Source organism: Magnolia sinica, chromosome 5 (genome assembly GCF_029962835.1).
Source record: "Magnolia sinica isolate HGM2019 chromosome 5, MsV1, whole genome shotgun sequence".
NCBI lineage: Eukaryota > Viridiplantae > Streptophyta > Magnoliopsida > Magnoliales > Magnoliaceae > Magnolia > Magnolia sinica.
The window spans coordinates 7286663-7304699 of record NC_080577.1 but is presented as its reverse complement, the minus strand read 5'-3'; the positions used below and the strand labels follow the sequence as shown (position 1 = coordinate 7304699).

Sequence of the window (18037 nt, the reverse complement as noted above, 5' to 3'; positions counted from 1 at the left end):
TTGAGGCAGAAAAAATACGGCCGTTAGAACATTTGTTTTGAAGACTGTGGCCCCATATGAGCAGTGGATGATCTGATTATCAAGCTAGAGCATCAATATAATGGTGCAGTTCTGATGGGTGGATTGGATCTAGGACCTATCGTGCCATGATGGCACACATGTGGCGTGTACATGAGCTTTGTTGCACACGTGCGTGGGCTTAGCAAAACTCCACGCGAGTCGCGGACAATTGAATGCACGCGCTCGGTTGAGATGGACGGACACAGAACTTTCAATCGCACGGCCCACTGTGGCTTATGGAGCATCGGGACATTCATCATGTGCAGCCCACCACGAGTATGCCCTTTCAGTCGTCAATTAGGGCTGGAAAGCTAACGGAATTATCATAACCGTCCGTTTGCTTCGTGCATCGGCGTCCCACCTAATAGGCACTGGCCTAGTTAATTGGGTCAAGGAATCTACACAGTGAAATCCGCCTGATGAACGGATTGGATCCACCTCGTGTGTGCCGAAAAAATCACTGGATCGAGTTCGTTTAACATTCCATCTTCTCGGAGGTAGCCCCTGAAAGATAGAAAATCTGCTGTCCACATGACGTGCAGGGTCGCATCGATGTCTATCTCTAACCAATTCAGGACGAATGTATTCTCCATTACATGATGCTCCTTTTCTTCCACTTTGAGAAGAATTTTGGGCCGCAATATCATATGTCAGTGTCCTAGTGATATGGACGGATGATAAGCTTAGATGGATTAGAATCCTGTTCCCATATAACAAGAGAAATGATACCATACAACAGTTGTATTATATGTTCTGATCCAGCCATTCATTTTGTGGACCAATTTGTTGGGTATCTAGAATATCATATTGCTGCAAACGGAGAGCGACACCGTGAAAATCAGGCCCATCCACTCACTGGATGGGCCACAATAGCACTGTGTGGTACTACGCTGTCAAATGATATTCACATCATATCCTACTTTTATTCGTGAATTGGCTTTATTTTTATATCAGGTGACCTTTCATTTCATTCAGTAGCCAATGGCACAAGGATCGAATTCCAGATAAAGGTTAGACCCTATGTGAGTGGTGTTTTGTATTTAAAAAAAGCTGTGTAATAATATAATAATAATATTAGTTGTGTCAGCACAGGCTATTAAAATTATATTATTAATTAATTATTTTAAAAGTGTTAAATAATTTCAAAATGTAACAATGGACTGTGACATAAGTGAGCCGCAGGACATGAATTGCATCATATGTTTCATTTACAGTGGATGTACACATTGACGTGTGTGCGTTTATGTTGAAAATTTTGGGCATTTGGTCAATCTCAAAATAAATCAACTTGAAAAATTGCCTCTATGAAATGAGAGAGTGGTATTTCTATCCATTTTATGAAATATGAGTTATCAATTTGTATCTTTATTTCATGTAGAATGGAAAGAGTGATTGAGAAGATAGATCTAAACGCCTATGTTAGAAGTTGTTTATAGGCTCAGGTCAGGCCTTGCGTAAATGTTATCTTGGATTGGACTATTTAGGCTTGTCATGGGCTCGGGCCAAGCTTGGGCTTAAGGTGAACAATGCAGCCGTGCTTGGATAGAGATAAACCCAACCCTAACCTGATGTGTTGACACCCCAAGTACTTGTGAGGTGCTTAAAATTACACACACTTGTGACACATTTGACATGAGCCGGTATTGTCCACATGCACCAATCTAGGACAAATTATCCTGAATTCTTTGTATATCAATCCTTTCTAATGGTCACATATTGTAGATACATTACCATAGTTTTCCTAAGTTCTCATGTATCATATTGTAAATGATTGTGATGTGTTTCAGACCTTTTTAGATAAGATGATTCATAGTGTGATTAAAATACCCTTTTAAACTTAAGAAAGACAACCACATGGTTCACATCGAGGCTCACAAAGTCGCAATAAACTTGCCATTATTATTTTTTGCATGAGTATTTTCATCTCTTGGTCCTCGAATTCAGCCGCATAGAACACATGCAAGGGTTGCGGGCGTGCTGTAATTGATTGGGTCCGATTCAAACGATGACCACCGATCTTTGGCGTCGAGATAGAGCGAGGCTTAGTCGTGTCTCAACCGTTTGTTTATTCAGCTAACTGTCGTGCGCTTATTATTTAGATGATTGGTGGAGGTTGGAGCTTTTCCTCCAAATGAGTTCTTTTTTACATTAGAAATCTAATAATGTGCAAAGGTGCAACAGTTGTATAGTCGGAATTAACAAAAAAAAAATATATGCGTTGGAGAAAAATGCAAATGAATTACCATTATATGAATCGCCCACTTAGTTGAGAGTAGCCAAATGCTTTTAAGAGCAATGTGCTGATGAGCGAAGCAGAGGCAGTATTAGGAATTACAATTATATTTGACCTAATGTAGGAGCATAAGTGAACGGGTTTCTAAATTATCATCTTTCTTCATATCCAATATGCATGTGTAAATGGAAGGAAATTACAATTGCTAACTACGACTTAAGGCTATTCAGCACATACGTAAAGATAAATTGAACCTAATCTATACTAAGGTCTATTGTTATTGAGGAGGGAGAGACTAAGCCTAGATACACAGCGTCGCAACGAATTAATAATTGTGTTCATTGTAGGGTTTGGAGATAAGCTCTTTTCTTAAATGCGCTTTTAGTATTTATAGGCTTCAAGATGAGAGATGAGAGTATAACTATTCATCCATGTAACTTTATTGTGTGTAGCCAGCTGGGAAAATATCATTTACACTTTATTAGCCATGATTTCAACTATGGGGATGCACTTTGAGGTTGTTGTGGTAGAAGTATCCACTCATCTTTATCCAAAAGACTCAAAATACACAAAGTACCCAAAGTACTCGAAGACTAACCGATCCTCGAATTCCCAACGCAAGTGTTCTTTGAATATCTCTCAAGACATGTGGCAATATTAGCACCATCCATCTAATCCACATATATTTTGGTACAAACATCATCTTTTCCAATAAATATTTTAAAGGTCATTGTTTTTTAATTTTTTTTATTTCTCTCTCTCTCTCCTTTTGGTTTATGCATATGATTTCATTAAAAGCACCAGTATAACATAACTTGTTACTAAAGGGGTTAATTTTATTCAAATAGTCGCTCACACTAACAATCTCATTTAATAAACCCAAAAGACAGCATGGGCCCATATACGGTATAAGCACGTGGCACATGTGATACTGACGATTTATAGGTTTTTTATGTTGTGTCATGAACCCATAGTTCTAAAATTCAATGAGCCAACCTGAAAGTCTCCTCTGAGTCACTTAACAAGCTATCGAGCTAACTCTTTAGAAAATTCCCCCAGTGATGTTGATTAACTCAGGCTAACCGAGCTGAGTCACTTGCCTAGTCTACCATTTTCATCATTTACGAGACTCGGATCAACCTTATACAAGGAGGAAAAAGTCCATAACCAGTGCTTGCTTTTATTATTAATCTAAATATTTTAATTTAATTACTGAACAGCTACGTAAAGTAAGATCTCATATGTGAATAAAGTTGACATAACCTAGTTGAACATCCTCTTATACGGAGTTTTAGTTTTTATTTATTCATAACAATTAACTATGGGTGAACCATGCACCAAAAATCCGGCAGGCTGAAGGTTCTAGTCATTATTTCGGACTCTTTTCTTTGGATGGCAAGCATAGATTTTGAGCTTTTGACACAGACCACCAAGCCGGATGCTAAACCCGATATCAATCTACAGAGGGGCACTAAGCTCAATTCCAATCCTGAGCTCTCTCTTTCTTTTCTTTTTTCTCTTGGGGAATGTTGTTTGCTATCTCTTCCAATCATCTTTCTACTACCCATAAAATGTAAAGGTCATGATGGATTAATTCACACATGAACACAGCCCACTTGTTGGAACTGAAATCCAAGTATACACCATTTCCATGGGGCATCCATCAGGTATTTAAATCTAGGTTTCTAAACTTGGTTCAGGCCAATTAGAAGGATTTACAGGATTGGCCACATCCCAATCAGTCAATTAGACCTCATATACATGTCACTTTGATATGTGTGGTGCAAATGACCTCTCTTACATGTGGCTTGCTTAGAAAACCTTTGACAATGCTAAAATAATCAATAGATATTTAATACTATACAATATTACCTTTAAAATTAACTTGACTTGACCTTAATTACCCATGCCAATTTTAATCAGGTCTAAATTGGTGAGCCAACCCGAATGCAAGCAGACTCAAATTCAACTAGGTCCAAACAGGCAAGACCTGCATTTTAACCTATTATTTGATGGCTCTAAAAAAATGGACCAGATTAAAATCCCGGGTCCATTAGATACCCCATATATTCCAGTACCCATTGAGCCCTAAATCATTGGTGTTTTCTGTAGTCAGACCTGGGTGGGTAGGTAGGGATGGGGATTGGGTACTACCCTCGCATGTCCCTAGCTCAGCACGGGCAGGTGCTTTGAGGGGCCCACCATGATGCGTGGGTTTCATTTCTTCATCATTGTCTATGTGACCTTATGAAGGGGCTGGATGGCAAATAAACATCATGGTGAGCCTTAGGAAGGTTTCAACATTGGGCATCACTGACACTTCTCGTGGTGTGGTCTAATTGAGCCTTGGATGTACCTCGTTTTTGGGCTTGTTTCCTTAAATGACGTGAAAAAATGGATGGGCGGTGTGGATAAAACCCATACATCATAGTGGGCCCCTCAGAGCCCTACCTATTGGACAAGCACGGTAGTACCTAATATTCCTTCCGTGGACAAGAAGAAAGAGGGATACTTGGAGGGCTTGTTTGATTTTTGATGTCGGTAGTAATTACTTGTAAATGGGTAATGATTATTTGCTTAAGTAATTACCATATCTTTTCCAAATATGAGGCTGCGGAATAAATGTGGGGCCCACCGTGATGTATGTGGCTTATCCACACCGTCTATCCGTTATGCCAGTTGAATTTAGTGCATGAGCCCATAAATGAAGCAGATCCAAAGCTTAAATGGATCACACCACAGGAAACCGTGTGAATCAAACAGCTATGATTAAAAACTTCTTGGGGCCGCTGGAAGTTTTGTATCAAGCTTATATTTGTGTTTTCCCCTGCATATTAAATGACAAATAAACATCAATTTGGGGCCGTAAAAGAAACATCTTTCAATGGCGGACGTATTAAAGCTACCATTTTCCTTTAGTGTAGGCCACTTATTGTTGGATCCGTGTCATATTTTGGTTCATGCCTAAAATGTTCTGATAAAATAGGTCGACAACATACATCATGATAGGCCTTGCAAATTTAAGCAAATACTTTTATACCAAATTTTAAACTGAAAATAGCTACACATCTAAAAATAATGGGGTGAAAAAATAATAATTACTTATTCCATAAAGATTTACGTATGAAATGAAGAATCAAATAACCTCGAGTATGATGGACAATGAAACAAGCCTAAATTAAAATTTAGGCTTATGAATAATTCAAACTAAACCTTCTAAATTATGGGCATACCATGAATTAAAAATTACTCACTTGGTTATCGAAATGTTTGACCTAGGGCCATTTATTGGATGGTTAGAAATAAAAATTTTAGACTGATATCCATTTATAAGGCAGTTAGAAATGCAGAAGTTATGATTGTTATGATGACCATTTACTTTGAGAGTCATTCGATGATGGTAAATGGTCTACATTGTAAATGATTTACTAGTGAATTACTCAATGGTTGTAAATGATTTACGGCCTGTTTGTTTAGCTTTAAGTGGTAAATTTTACTAGTAAATAATTTACAATGTTTAGATAGCCTGTAAATGATAAATGAAATTTGTTTTATAGTTTAGGCCTTAGGGTTGCAGTCTCTTCATTTATTAGTAAATGAAAACTCTCCGGTTTTTTTCTGTTTTTTACTGGTAAATGAGAAGGAGACTTTTCTAGTAAATCATTTACTCCTTGCTCCTTCTATGACCATCAAAACGACCCCTTAACGCAACGGGTTCTAATATAACCTAATTTGGACCGTTTGCTTTCGCGCTCCCGCTCCTCAATCACGAGAGAAGAAGGAACGGAACAGAGAGTAGCGATGAGCAGCGAAGCCACGAACCCTAAGCGCTCTCTCCTCAATCCCAACTGGGCTCAACTCCAACAAGTAATTTCAATCTCAACCCTCCTCTCTCTACACAGTTCTCTGCTTTTCTTTTCTTTTTTTTCTCTCTTTCCTTTAAAATAAAAATAAAAATTGAAACACTGCTGCTTTTGCTTGCAGAAACTGAAAAGCAGACCCCCCAAACCATCAGAATCGTCCATTCACGATTCCGATAGAAAAACTCTAGAAACCTCTTTAGGTGAGAACGTTACACCCTCAACAGATTCCTTCCACTTCCATCTGCATTTGTTCCAATTCCTCGCTTTTATTTTTCTTTCTTTTCTGAATTTCTGGCAGGAAAACGCAAGGAGCGGCCGGATTCGGAGCCTGATTCTCCAGCATCAGTGCTGAGGCCAACGAATACGGATTGCAGGTGAATATCGATAGGAATGTTTCTTTCACACACGCGCGCGCGTGCACGCAAGAAGTTTGCCAGAATGAATCTTCAACAAAAAGAAAAAAGACATTTCCCAGAATGGCCACTTTTGATATATTGGGTCAATTTATGAGATTGGAGAGATTGAGAAGGATGTTGCTCATAGAACTCAAGTTGGGTGGAAGAAATGGAGATATGCTTCTGGAGTTTTATGTGATCGTTGTGTACCACTTAAACTGAAAAGGAAAATTTGTAAGATAGATATAAGACAAGCCATGCTTTATGGGACAGAATGCTAGGCAGTTAAAGAACAACATGTTCATAGGATGAGTTTAGATGAAATGAGGATGTTGAGATGGATGAGTGGCAAGATGAGGAAGGATAGACATGGAAATGAATGCATTTGAGGGAACCTACGAGTGGCACCAAAAATAGGTAATAAGATGAGGAAAAGTAGACTTAGAAGGTTTGGTCATGTGCAACGGAGAGCAAGAATCATGCTGGTTAGAAGGAGTGAGTTGGTACAAGTTGAAGGTTGTAAAATGAAAATGGCAAGGGCAAGGCTTAAAAGGACATGGGTGGAGGTACTAAGAAAAGACTTGATGACCTATAGTCTAATGGAAGGTTTGGCCCATGACAGAGTGGAATGGCGGAGCAGTATTCATATAGGATTCATATATCCGACCCCAATTAATTGGGATAAGGCTTAGATGATGATCATGATGACAACGATGATGACACTATTCACATTCAAAGTTCTGCCAAATCAGACCCAAATTCAGGTTAAAATAAGGATTTGTAACCAAGTTAGGTCTATCAACATGCCAGGCCCCCGAGTTCATATGCACCCAGGTTTTGAACCAATCAGATGGGCACTGTTCAAAATTTTGATTTTGCTTGGTTGGGGCCCGGTCCATGCGTGGCACTATTCATAGTTATCTTATGTGAGTAGGGTGGAATATAATGTACTCCCTTTTACAGGCCACACTACTGTGTTATTTTGCTACCACTAATGGAATGGCAGTAACCTGTCCACAGTATATGTGGCATACATGGATGGAGCATGGCTCAAAAGTCACACTGATCTGTCAATCCTCACTCCCATCCTCACCGTCCAATTGGTATCGAGTGGTGGGTTTCAAAGAAGATGGTGATTTTGTTATCCGATGGGTAAAATAAGATGGTTACGGATGTCATTGTGATTTACTGATTTTCAAGCTCTGCACTATGCACAATGGATGCCACTAGATGTTCTGGATTGACACACATGTATGCCACGTAAACAGTGGATGTGTTGTTGCCCGTGCTGTAGCAAACTCACACCAAAGTCTGGTCTCACAAATTCTTTTGCTCTGCAGAATTAGGCAATGGTAAAATACTAAGAGCATGGTTGTTTCAAGCAACTTCGGTAGTTGTTCAGTCCTCTCATAAATTACAAAACTGCCATTGAAAGTTTTCTGAGAAGAAGTCCCTTTGTGAATTCAACAGGTTAAAAGATGAAAATGCCAGCCCAAAAATTTACAATTTCACCATTCACATGGTGCTTCTTCTTCTTCTTCTTTTTGGCTTTTATCTTCCGTTGTTTTCTTTCTATACGAGCTATTGTTGCAGACTTGCCAGCTGATACTGCATCCGTTGTGAGTTAAAAATCCTGTTCATCATGTGGGTCAATTGAGTAAAGGTCTTCTTCACGTCACACTCATCCATCAGATGTCCATTAAAGAAGAAACAATGTTTGGATAATGTGGATCTTCCCATCAATGGTCTCCTTTGTTGGACACTATTGATCGTAAAAAAGGTCATGGGATTGCTTGTAAAGTTTCTGTCACCTGCTCTTTGCATCATTTTTGTGCTGCAACAAATCCAAGGAGTGGCCAATCGATTGAATGGTCCAGATGAAAGAGAACGACAATTCTTTTTTTGCTCTCTCTCTTGTAAAAATGTATTTAAGAGAACATCATATTTTATCATCTTCTTCTTCATCTAAGCCTTATCCCGATTAATTGGAGTTCTCATCAAATCATCAGCCTTATCTGCAATATTGGAGATCTTGTCAAATAAATCAATAATAATCAAAGGCTAGAAGGGCCTTCTACTATACTGAAACCTCCTTCTATGGCCGGATGGTAATTCTCAATAAGCCTGAGCTGTGGGCCTTTTTCCATTTAATACTCCATATGCCTCAACTCTTTTGCATTTGTCACTGCCACTGGCCAGTTAGTGCCAGTCACATGTTTCATATTTTATACTTACTGTGCTTCGACTCTTTTGCATTTATCACCTGACCCAGCTGGAGATGGGTTGCCTTTCGTACTACCATCAAAGTTGTTCTTTATGCATTTAGACAAACATGAAACTCTGTGTACATTGGTTTTATTTCATATGAGAGGAAAGGTGGTCACGGCAAGAAGATGGAGGCTGACAGAAACTGATCAATACAAAAGATTGTTGAAAGACTCAGTGACCTGGATTGACTCATTCAGCCTGAGTTGTGTCAGGCCTTGTCCAAGTTGGGGCTGAATTGGCCCGACTTGAATGAGGTGTACATGTGAGCACAAAAAGACACTGACTGTAGTCGGCCCAGTCATAACATTACATAAACTGCCAAACTGCTACGTAAAGAATGGACTTGCTCAGAACCCCTACAGCGACATTGTCCTGGGGCCTGTACTCTGCCACCCTATAAAACTCGCTCGGAGTAGGTCCTTTGGCCGTCTGGCTATTGGTGAAGGTGTGGGGGTCTGGATGATGGTTGACTTTGCTTTCATGAGTACTAAAGTGCAGGAGGGGCTTCAGTTCCAACAACCTGAACCCCCTTGTCACCAATCATGTCTTGAGCACAATTTTTGCAAGAGTTGATGGGATAATACACAACCTAAGTTGATATCCAGTACCTGATACTTGTTTTGTGAACTATTGTTTTGCCCGGTTGGTGCAAGATGATCTCGCCTTTGGAAAGGACGTGTGACATTGAAAAAGGTTCACTAGGTGGCTATGTAAAATTTTAACCGATTTCATTACTTTTCTTGTTTTCTTCATGACGAAATATGACCTACTTGAGCATCATTTGCATAGCCTTATGATATAACCTTGTGGTGTTCTTGTTGTCACTGTTCTGCTGTTCTGCAATTTGTCTGTAGTTATAGTGGTTGGTTATTGTGTATGTATATTGTTGGTAACATCTTGTCTAACCTTGTTCATGGCTTCTGAATAACATGGATCATGATATTCTATCAAGAATGTCTAGTTCTTAACTGTATGAAACACCCATTTGATTGAAGTCTAACGATCATTCTTAATTCCGTTTCCATGTCAGCTTAACAGATGCAATAGCCATGGATTGTGAAATGGTTGGTGTCAGTTCCCAGGGAAATAAAAGCGCTCTTGGACGGGTCACACTGGTACTATTATGTTCCTTTTAACATATCTCACCCATAACTGTGGCTGCTTATGTATGATATATGCTTGATTTTGTTAAAAAGAAAAACTTGCACACTTTTTTTTTGGGCGAGGGAGAGGGTGGTTGCCACTTTTTATTGAGCTAAACTGCATTTCTATTGTGTGCTTAGGGAATATGGGTGATATTGTTGTAGGAAAAAAGTTTTATTGTGATTTTTATTATGGTCGTTGGAAAAAAAGTGTTATTGTGATTTTTATGATGTAAAAAGGTCAAGTATGAAGCTTTATCTTTAATCTGTCAGTATTTTTTCCTGCCATTTGTGCATGCTGAAACACTATGGATGTGGGCAGTCATGTCAGCAATTTCTTGGATGCTGCTATCAGAGATTGTCATCAAGATTTTAATATTGTTTGGCTGCTGAGACTGAATTTAACGACAGCAAAAAATGTGTATGAATAGCTGAACTTGAAAAGCACTACAAAACTGTGTCAAGTGAGATTGATGTTTGAATACCAATCATAACCCCCAAAATCATATGTCCTAGACGATGTACCTTGTCAATTCCAAATGAGATTGATGTTTGAACCATATGATTTTCCCTTGGAAGAGAATCCAAGCACATGCACTTGCATCAGAAAAATGAAAGACGGACTTGGAAAGAACATATTTAGAAGTCTATATGGTCCTAGATGCATGTCCCTCAAAGGCTGTATCAACCTATGATACCTGAATACTTTTGTATGCTGAATATCATACCAGACTAATACGGTACTGATACTGGTACAGGATACTTATGGTGTATATTTTAACCTAGTCTTACTCTCAATTACTCAATCTGCAGAAAGCCATAAATATTAGTAGTTTCATTGTGCTTGGAAGGCTAGATTAAAATGCAATGGTCCTTTTTAACAAAACTAAAAATAAAAATAAAAATTAGGTCACATGTTTTTAATAAAATCCATAGAACTTAATATAACTAGCATGTTATGAAATGGGTATGCGTATTCATTTCCATATCCTGAATTTTGATCAATTGTGGGTTATATCCCCATTCTGCTAATTAAGTCTGTATAAATGTTTGTATTTGGTTATCTAGGCATAAACATGTTCAAGTGTCTAGATGAATAAGTTGGACGATGTTAGTTTGCCACACATCTCAATTGATGCAATATTCTATTTAAGAAAAAATTCCCAGGGATAGAGTTGATTGGACCTTCCATACCATATTTGTTTTTGGTCTTTAAGTTGACCTAAATAGGTTTCATGTGAGAAGAAACAAAAGAGGAGGTTTGTTGCCATTTGAGAGAATGCGGACATGGTGTTCCAGTTCGACCTATGATTTTTATTTTTTTTTGAAACAGAAGGATTGGTTATATGGTTTAGTTTATGTTTTTTTTATATGACAATTGATAAGTAGCTATACTTGTTATCACAGGTGAATGCATGGGGAAATGTCCTATATGATGAGTATGTTCGCCCCTTAGAACATGTTGTTGACTTCCGCACAGAAATTAGTGGGATCCGACCACACAACTTAAGAAAAGGTTGACTTTGTTATTTTTTCTCTTAAACTGCAACTGGTTTTTGTTCAGTTCTCCCCTTGTTTATCTAAAGTGAAGAAATCTGCAGCTAAGGACTTTCAGGCTGTTCAAAAGAAAGTGGCAGAGTTGATTAAAGGAAGAATTCTTGTGGGCCATGCTCTGCACAATGATCTTAAGGTGGACAGCCTTGGCTTTTAATGTATTTGTGACTGAAATGGTATCGAAATTGTTGAAGTGAATGTGTTCAAGTTTGGTAACAGGCGTTGTTGTTGAGTCATCCAAAGAAGGACACGCGGGATACTTCAGAATATCAGCCCCTTCTAAAGTATTACTTCTCAGATTTTGGAATCAGTATTTGAGTGTCTTAAGTTTTTAATATTCTACCATATCTGCTAACGTGCGTGGTTGATGCTGCAGGGAAGGGCGGAAACAGGCACTTCGGGTTCTTGCAACTCAGTTTCTCGGCGTCAAGATCCAACAAAAAGAGCATTGCTCAGTAAGTCCCTTAGCACCATATGATGGTAGATGCCTTTATTTGGACAGGTAAAAGGGAAGGGGATTGATACTGTTGGGCCATCTGTACTTGGGGTCTTGAAACTCCACGCATGGGTCCCATACTCCATGTTTGGAAACCATTCATCTTTTAGACCCCAACTTGGGGGGACCACGCTAAAATCTCATGAATATATGATACATGAGTCTCAGCATATAGAAGTCCTTCAGTTGGATGGGCAGACATAAGTTCAGTATAACTTTTGCATCATGATCCATCTGCGATAGGACTTACTAGGTGGATGGTTCCAATATCTGAGGGAGGCCCCAGATGTGGTAGTGGTCCATGGACTAGTAAACTGACCATCATAAGTAACATGCAAAAGAGCCATTAGTTTGTGTGAAATTACTGAGAAAAAGTGTACAATCCACATCAGCAGATTCTACCACTTACACAACTATTGCTGTTTAGTTTGTTTGATCTCACTAGATACACATGAATTTCAAACATTTGGAATTGCAAGGGCATTCTTGTGTTTCTCTATCTGCCATTTTACCTCATAGATCATTTGAAATATCTCTGTTTAATGAAATTATGACAAGAGCTATAAGAACCGTTAGCTTAGCAATTGCGGAATGTCGTTTCAGATCGAGGACGCACAGGCTGTGATGCTGATATATCAGAAGCATAAGAAGGTATGGGAAAGGAGCCTGAAAGCGCGTTTGAGGTTCAAAGGAAAGCACAAGAACCATAAACGCAAGAGGAAAACGAAGCAGAAAGATATTCCACAGTTTGATCACGCTACTACAACTACTAAGCAGTCAAATTGATAGATGGTAGCTGCCAATGTGAAAGTTACACAAAACTGCTTTGGCCATTGTGGCAGTGGAGCCTCCCACCTTACTGTGCCAATACAACCGAAAGCGGTATGGCTTTTGTGTTATGGTGAAGGAGAATGGGTGTAATCATGCTGGCACTAGTGCACCGCTCCCCATCAGAACTCTTCCATTAGATGGGCGAGAAAAGTTTTTAAGGATGGGTGACCTCTTGGGAAGTGCTGGTGTTGCAAGCCTGACCTTTTTTGTTATATGGTCACACGCACACCATCATTTTGTATCGTTGTGGAGAAAAAGATTTTATTTTATTTTTTGTTTGTTTTCTTAGACTAGTATTGTGTACGCCTTTTTGTCTCCTTGATCAATGGATGAACGTAGAAATAGAAAGGCCCTGGCAAATGTCGACAGCGTCTTTTCATTTTGTGAGCCATCGCTACTTGCAACTACCTGGATTGACAGATACATCAGCCTTCTCTGCCTTTGGCTATACAGAAATTCGCTCACCCCGTGTGCATGCATGGTGCTAACCCATCTACGTTTTTTTTTTTTTTGTTAGCTTGTTAGTACACCCCACTGTCAGTTGACACTTCACTGTTAGCCACCCCCACTAGAGATCGAAACCAAGGCCTCAATGTTGAAACGAGGTATCTTTCACGCAATGCTAACCCATCTACTTGCCAACACACAACAATACCACCTTGTCCATCAGGTGGGAACCAGGGTGCGGATGCCTTGGACCAAATTCAAGCTGGTCCACTCATCAGGTGGACCAGTGCATTAAACCAATGGGCGGCTGAAACAAAGGGCGTAGCTAGCAGTCGGTGCAATGCCAATTCACTGATGGTTCACGTTATTGGTTTTGCTTATCAGGAAGGTTTTGTACCACTGCATTTGAAACAAGACAAACCTGATGGATCATCTAAATTCACTGATCCGTAGCCAGTGGAGTGGGTTTACGGCAGGCAACCAAGACTAACGAGATGCCCTGCATTGGTCGTGGTGGCTATTGGACCGGGCATGCTCTGTTGGGTTCTGGGTCCTACTCGGGCCTGTAAGTCCCGTTAATAGTCAGGTCAGGCTCAGCCCGAGCAAAAGACCGGACTGAATTTGGACCGTTGGCACAAGCTAGTGATGTGCCCACATCAATAACCAGCTATCTCATGGTGGTACGGCCCCACAGTAGATTTGAAGTGGGGCCCACATCCAACAACCCTTGCCATATGTATCATACTCGGTAGGTGAGGGTACGGCCCCACAGTAGGTTCACACGCAACTGTTCGAAGGGTGAGTCTTGTCGCGTTGGAGATTTGTAGAGCGTGCCTCACGACTATAGTTTGAGGCACCCCCAATCAGTTGGCCCACTTTTATAGATTCAACCACGGGCCCACTTATTCGAAAACATGACGACTGTCCATTTGGGAATTCTGATTTACAGACGGTAGATTCGACATCTCATTAAGAAAAAGAAAATGGAAATGAAGGGTTTATTAGTGCTGGTAAAAAGGGAAGAGACTGAAAACCTCCACGAGATCATGTGCAAGGTTTGCATTCTGATCCCTAATGCAAGTATGTCATGTGATCTAATCATCAAGTGGACAGCCGTATACATATAACTGGGTAAGTCAGTAACTTTCTCTCGATCATTCGATTGGCTCATTTGATAATTATATCGGTCCTGAGACGCCGCATCCACGTATTGAGATACACGGGTGAGATGATCAGATCGAGTACACTTGCAAAGTGTACTCATTCTGAGTTGACTCAGCTAGCGAGTCACATGTTCTCTATTTCCAGTAACTTTCACATTGGCAGCTACCATCTTCTCACCGAGTCATTACCTTGTCTTTCATTCTGTCTTTTCTACGTGCGCTAACTGCAAACATAGAAGAATAGTATACGTGTAGGACATGTTTGTGGCCCATCTGCAGCTGCTTGAGAATGGGGAGAAGAAAAGACAGTATACATGTAAGACATGTTTGTGGCCCATCTGATGAGTGGATCACCTCACACATTGCCTGAACATTTAAGATCTAGTGGTTGTACAATGCCCATGACTGTCCTCAATATTCAAGGATTCACTAACCAGGCGTCGATGCTGCTGCATGTGCATAATGAGGCATACGGGGCCACATCCAAACCAGGCATTAGGTGGACCCCATGAACATGCCCCAGCACAAAAATCAGGCCAGCCCAATAATCAAGAGATACATGTTAAACCTTCAACCCCTCCTTCCACAGCAAACATTTAGTACTAACCCAGCGCTTAGCTGGTTCCATCTACTAAGGTAAATGAGGCCCACAACTATATGGCCAATAAAAGCCCACCATGAATGCTGGCACACATCCAGACCACCACAGAGCACCTGGGCCACTGGTTCTAATGGGTCACAAAAGGGTCCATTAAGAAATTCAGCGATTGGAGTTGTGCAAAGGCAGTAGATCTCTCAAAATCAGCAGTATAGAAACAACCCACCAATGGGTTCAACTATTAATGCCTGTAGCTCAGTGGCTGTAGGATGTATTTCAACATTGAAGTCTTGGGTCCGAGCTCAGCTTACCAGAGAATACATATCCAGCTACTGGGCTGGAATAGAAACTTGCCATAGTAGGACATGCGATTCAACCTTACCAACTCAAAAATTCCATCAGCCGGACAGTCCCGACACTTCATCACCCTGTAGTGGAAGTCAAACGCATCCTAGTGTCTGTCTTGCTGGATGGTGAAGAAGCAGACATGCAAGCAAATCCTTACCATCACAAAGCAAAACATGATTTTGCAGCAATATGTGAACTCACCAGTGAAGGACCCTTTTCCGCCCTTCCATGTGTGTAGTTCACCAAGCATTGTGGTTCTGCATGTTATCTCAAGATATGATGGAAAAGGAACTGTGCGCTGCAGATCAATGACAGAATGAGCAGGAAATCACATGCTACAGCATCAAGTCCACGAGTATTGGATATTATTTCAACTTGTTTTAAGATATATAAATTTTGATCACATGTGAATCAAGATGCTGAGGGAGTAACGGGAAAATGAGTTGCAATGGGAATGCTAGATAACAGAAATAACTGTTACATGAACACATGGTATAAGGCGTTAAGCATCAGGAACCTCTACAGAACAGACAGAAGTACCAAAATGGCTGTCATACAGACAAATATGATAGTATGAACCGACAGAACTGATGCAGCAAATATAAATGAAAATGTTTGCTAGCAATGCTCAATATTTGTTTCTTGCCACTCCATGATCCACTCTGCTCATCTGGTAATTTTCCACTGTGAATGAGCAACACAGCAATTCTCGTCGACCAGGTATCTTTACCATACGAAGAATGATTAGAAGTCCGACATGTTCAACACTTTGTTTGAACAGTGAGGACCTTAATGCGAATGATTAGAGGTCCGACATGTTCAACACTTTGTTTGAACAGTGAGGACCTTAATGCGGGATTTTCCCATACACCTATCCATAGTGAGGTCTAGAAGATGGACTGTTTGGATTGCCTGAGCAAAATGTTGAAAACATTTATGGCTCCAACTAGGAAACTTTTCGATCATGGACTTGGTAAGATAGGCAGCCTTGACAGAAAAACCAAGTGAATTTGCAAGAAACGGAAAACTTCCCAATACACCGAATTACTTGCATCCCAATAAACAGATTTGAATTCTTCTTTGCCTGATAGACAGCTAGGCAGAGGTAGACGACTAGGACTAGGATATGCAGCATCCAAGGAAATATAAAATACAGAATAACTAAAAACATAACTTACAACTTAAAATACTTCTTTAATAACTGATATAGTGGAACTCTAAAGACCATGTGAATCCAGTTCAGAGTTCAGACAAAATAACATAACACAAGAAGATTAAGGAGGTGGTAAACCAAACAAGGTTGCAAAGAGATACACTGACTTTGGACATCATATCATGATTTGTCTCATAGTTCTAAAACAAGATTACTCAACTTGACCACATTCTAGGCTGATATGTCCTATAAACTCGGTTTGCACAAAAGTCAGTATTCAACTCACTTAACTCACCTTTGACTTGGTCAACAAAATGCAACTCACAGTGAATCATGCTGAGTCATTTGGCGAGTCGCGCTGATTTTTTATTTTTTTTTGAAAGATGAATATTATTACAGCTAGAGGCCAAAAAAAAGGAAAAAAAAAAAAAGAGAAAAAAAGAAAAAGAAAAGAAACAACGACAACGAACCAAAAGAAAAAGAATAAAACACAACCCTGTCTAGAGATTTAAACCTAGGACTTCATTCCAAGGAAAGAAAGGTTCCCACCCAGTGACTGCATGCACTCTCTGTATTTTACTGATTCCATACTTACATATAAACCTTTCAGTATTTAATGTAATAAATATATCCAATATTCTTTAAGAATCGAGTCAAATAAAGACAATCAAATCTTAAGAGTCAACTCAACCAGTTGACCTTCGAGTCCAAGTTTCTAGCAACAGGTCATAACTCACACACATAAAATGTGCCAGAATATTCCATCCCATGACTTCTCAAAGACCGTCTTTAGAAAGGATGTCCCCTTCATTTAATTCACTATAACCTATTGAAATATATATAGTGGATTAGACCCCAAGGACTTCATAATCTCCATTCAAACTCATGATAATTCCTTCAAAGTTTCATCAGTCTTAAAAGCTTGACATGTTTTTTTTTTTTTTCACAAGACTTTCCTGTTCAAAATTTCTCTGTTTCCCATACTCCTGTGTTTAACACTTCATATGAGTTCAACAAGCCCTTAGCATGAATTCCTTCATGGTTTAAAAACTAGAAACTGGGACTCAACTTGAAGGGAAACTGACCGAGTCAACTTGAAAACTCAATCCAGTATTTATTTGACTCAACTCAATACTTAAAGAGGGACAGCTGTTTCAATTTTGCAAGTGCGGAGGTCTGGCATGCAGGAATACTTTCTCCGTGTGTCAGCCATACTTAGTTGGACATGAGAGAAGTTTCTCCAAGTTCCGGAGCTTACATCTGTGAGCTCTGTTTTTTTTTAGCAGTTCGAATGTTAGTTTGCCTGCATGGGAAAACAGTTGTATTCTGTTATTCGGTTTTGAAGTAGTTGTAGTTAGTTGTAATAAGAGTTAGTTGTTTTAGCAACTAATTACCTAAGATTAGTTAGGAATTAAGATCGGTTGTTAGGATTAGTTGAGTTGGGTCCATATTTTTTTGAATTTCTGTGATTGTAATTTAGCTTTGA

At 39.6% G+C, this 18037-nt stretch overlaps 1 protein-coding gene across 1 annotated transcript; it reads left to right on the top strand.

Annotated features, from left to right (window-relative positions):
* The first annotated feature begins 6001 nt into the window (after positions 1-6001).
* On the top strand, positions 6002-13221 carry LOC131245302 (uncharacterized). Its single transcript, XM_058244651.1, has 9 exons — positions 6002-6160; positions 6278-6356; positions 6455-6530; positions 9850-9934; positions 11369-11477; positions 11563-11651; positions 11735-11799; positions 11892-11970; positions 12615-13221. The coding sequence occupies exons 1-9, from the start codon at positions 6095-6097 to the stop codon at positions 12795-12797; spliced, it is 831 nt and encodes a 276-aa protein (XP_058100634.1). The 5' UTR covers positions 6002-6094; the 3' UTR covers positions 12798-13221.
* Positions 13222-18037: the final 4816 nt, after the last annotated feature.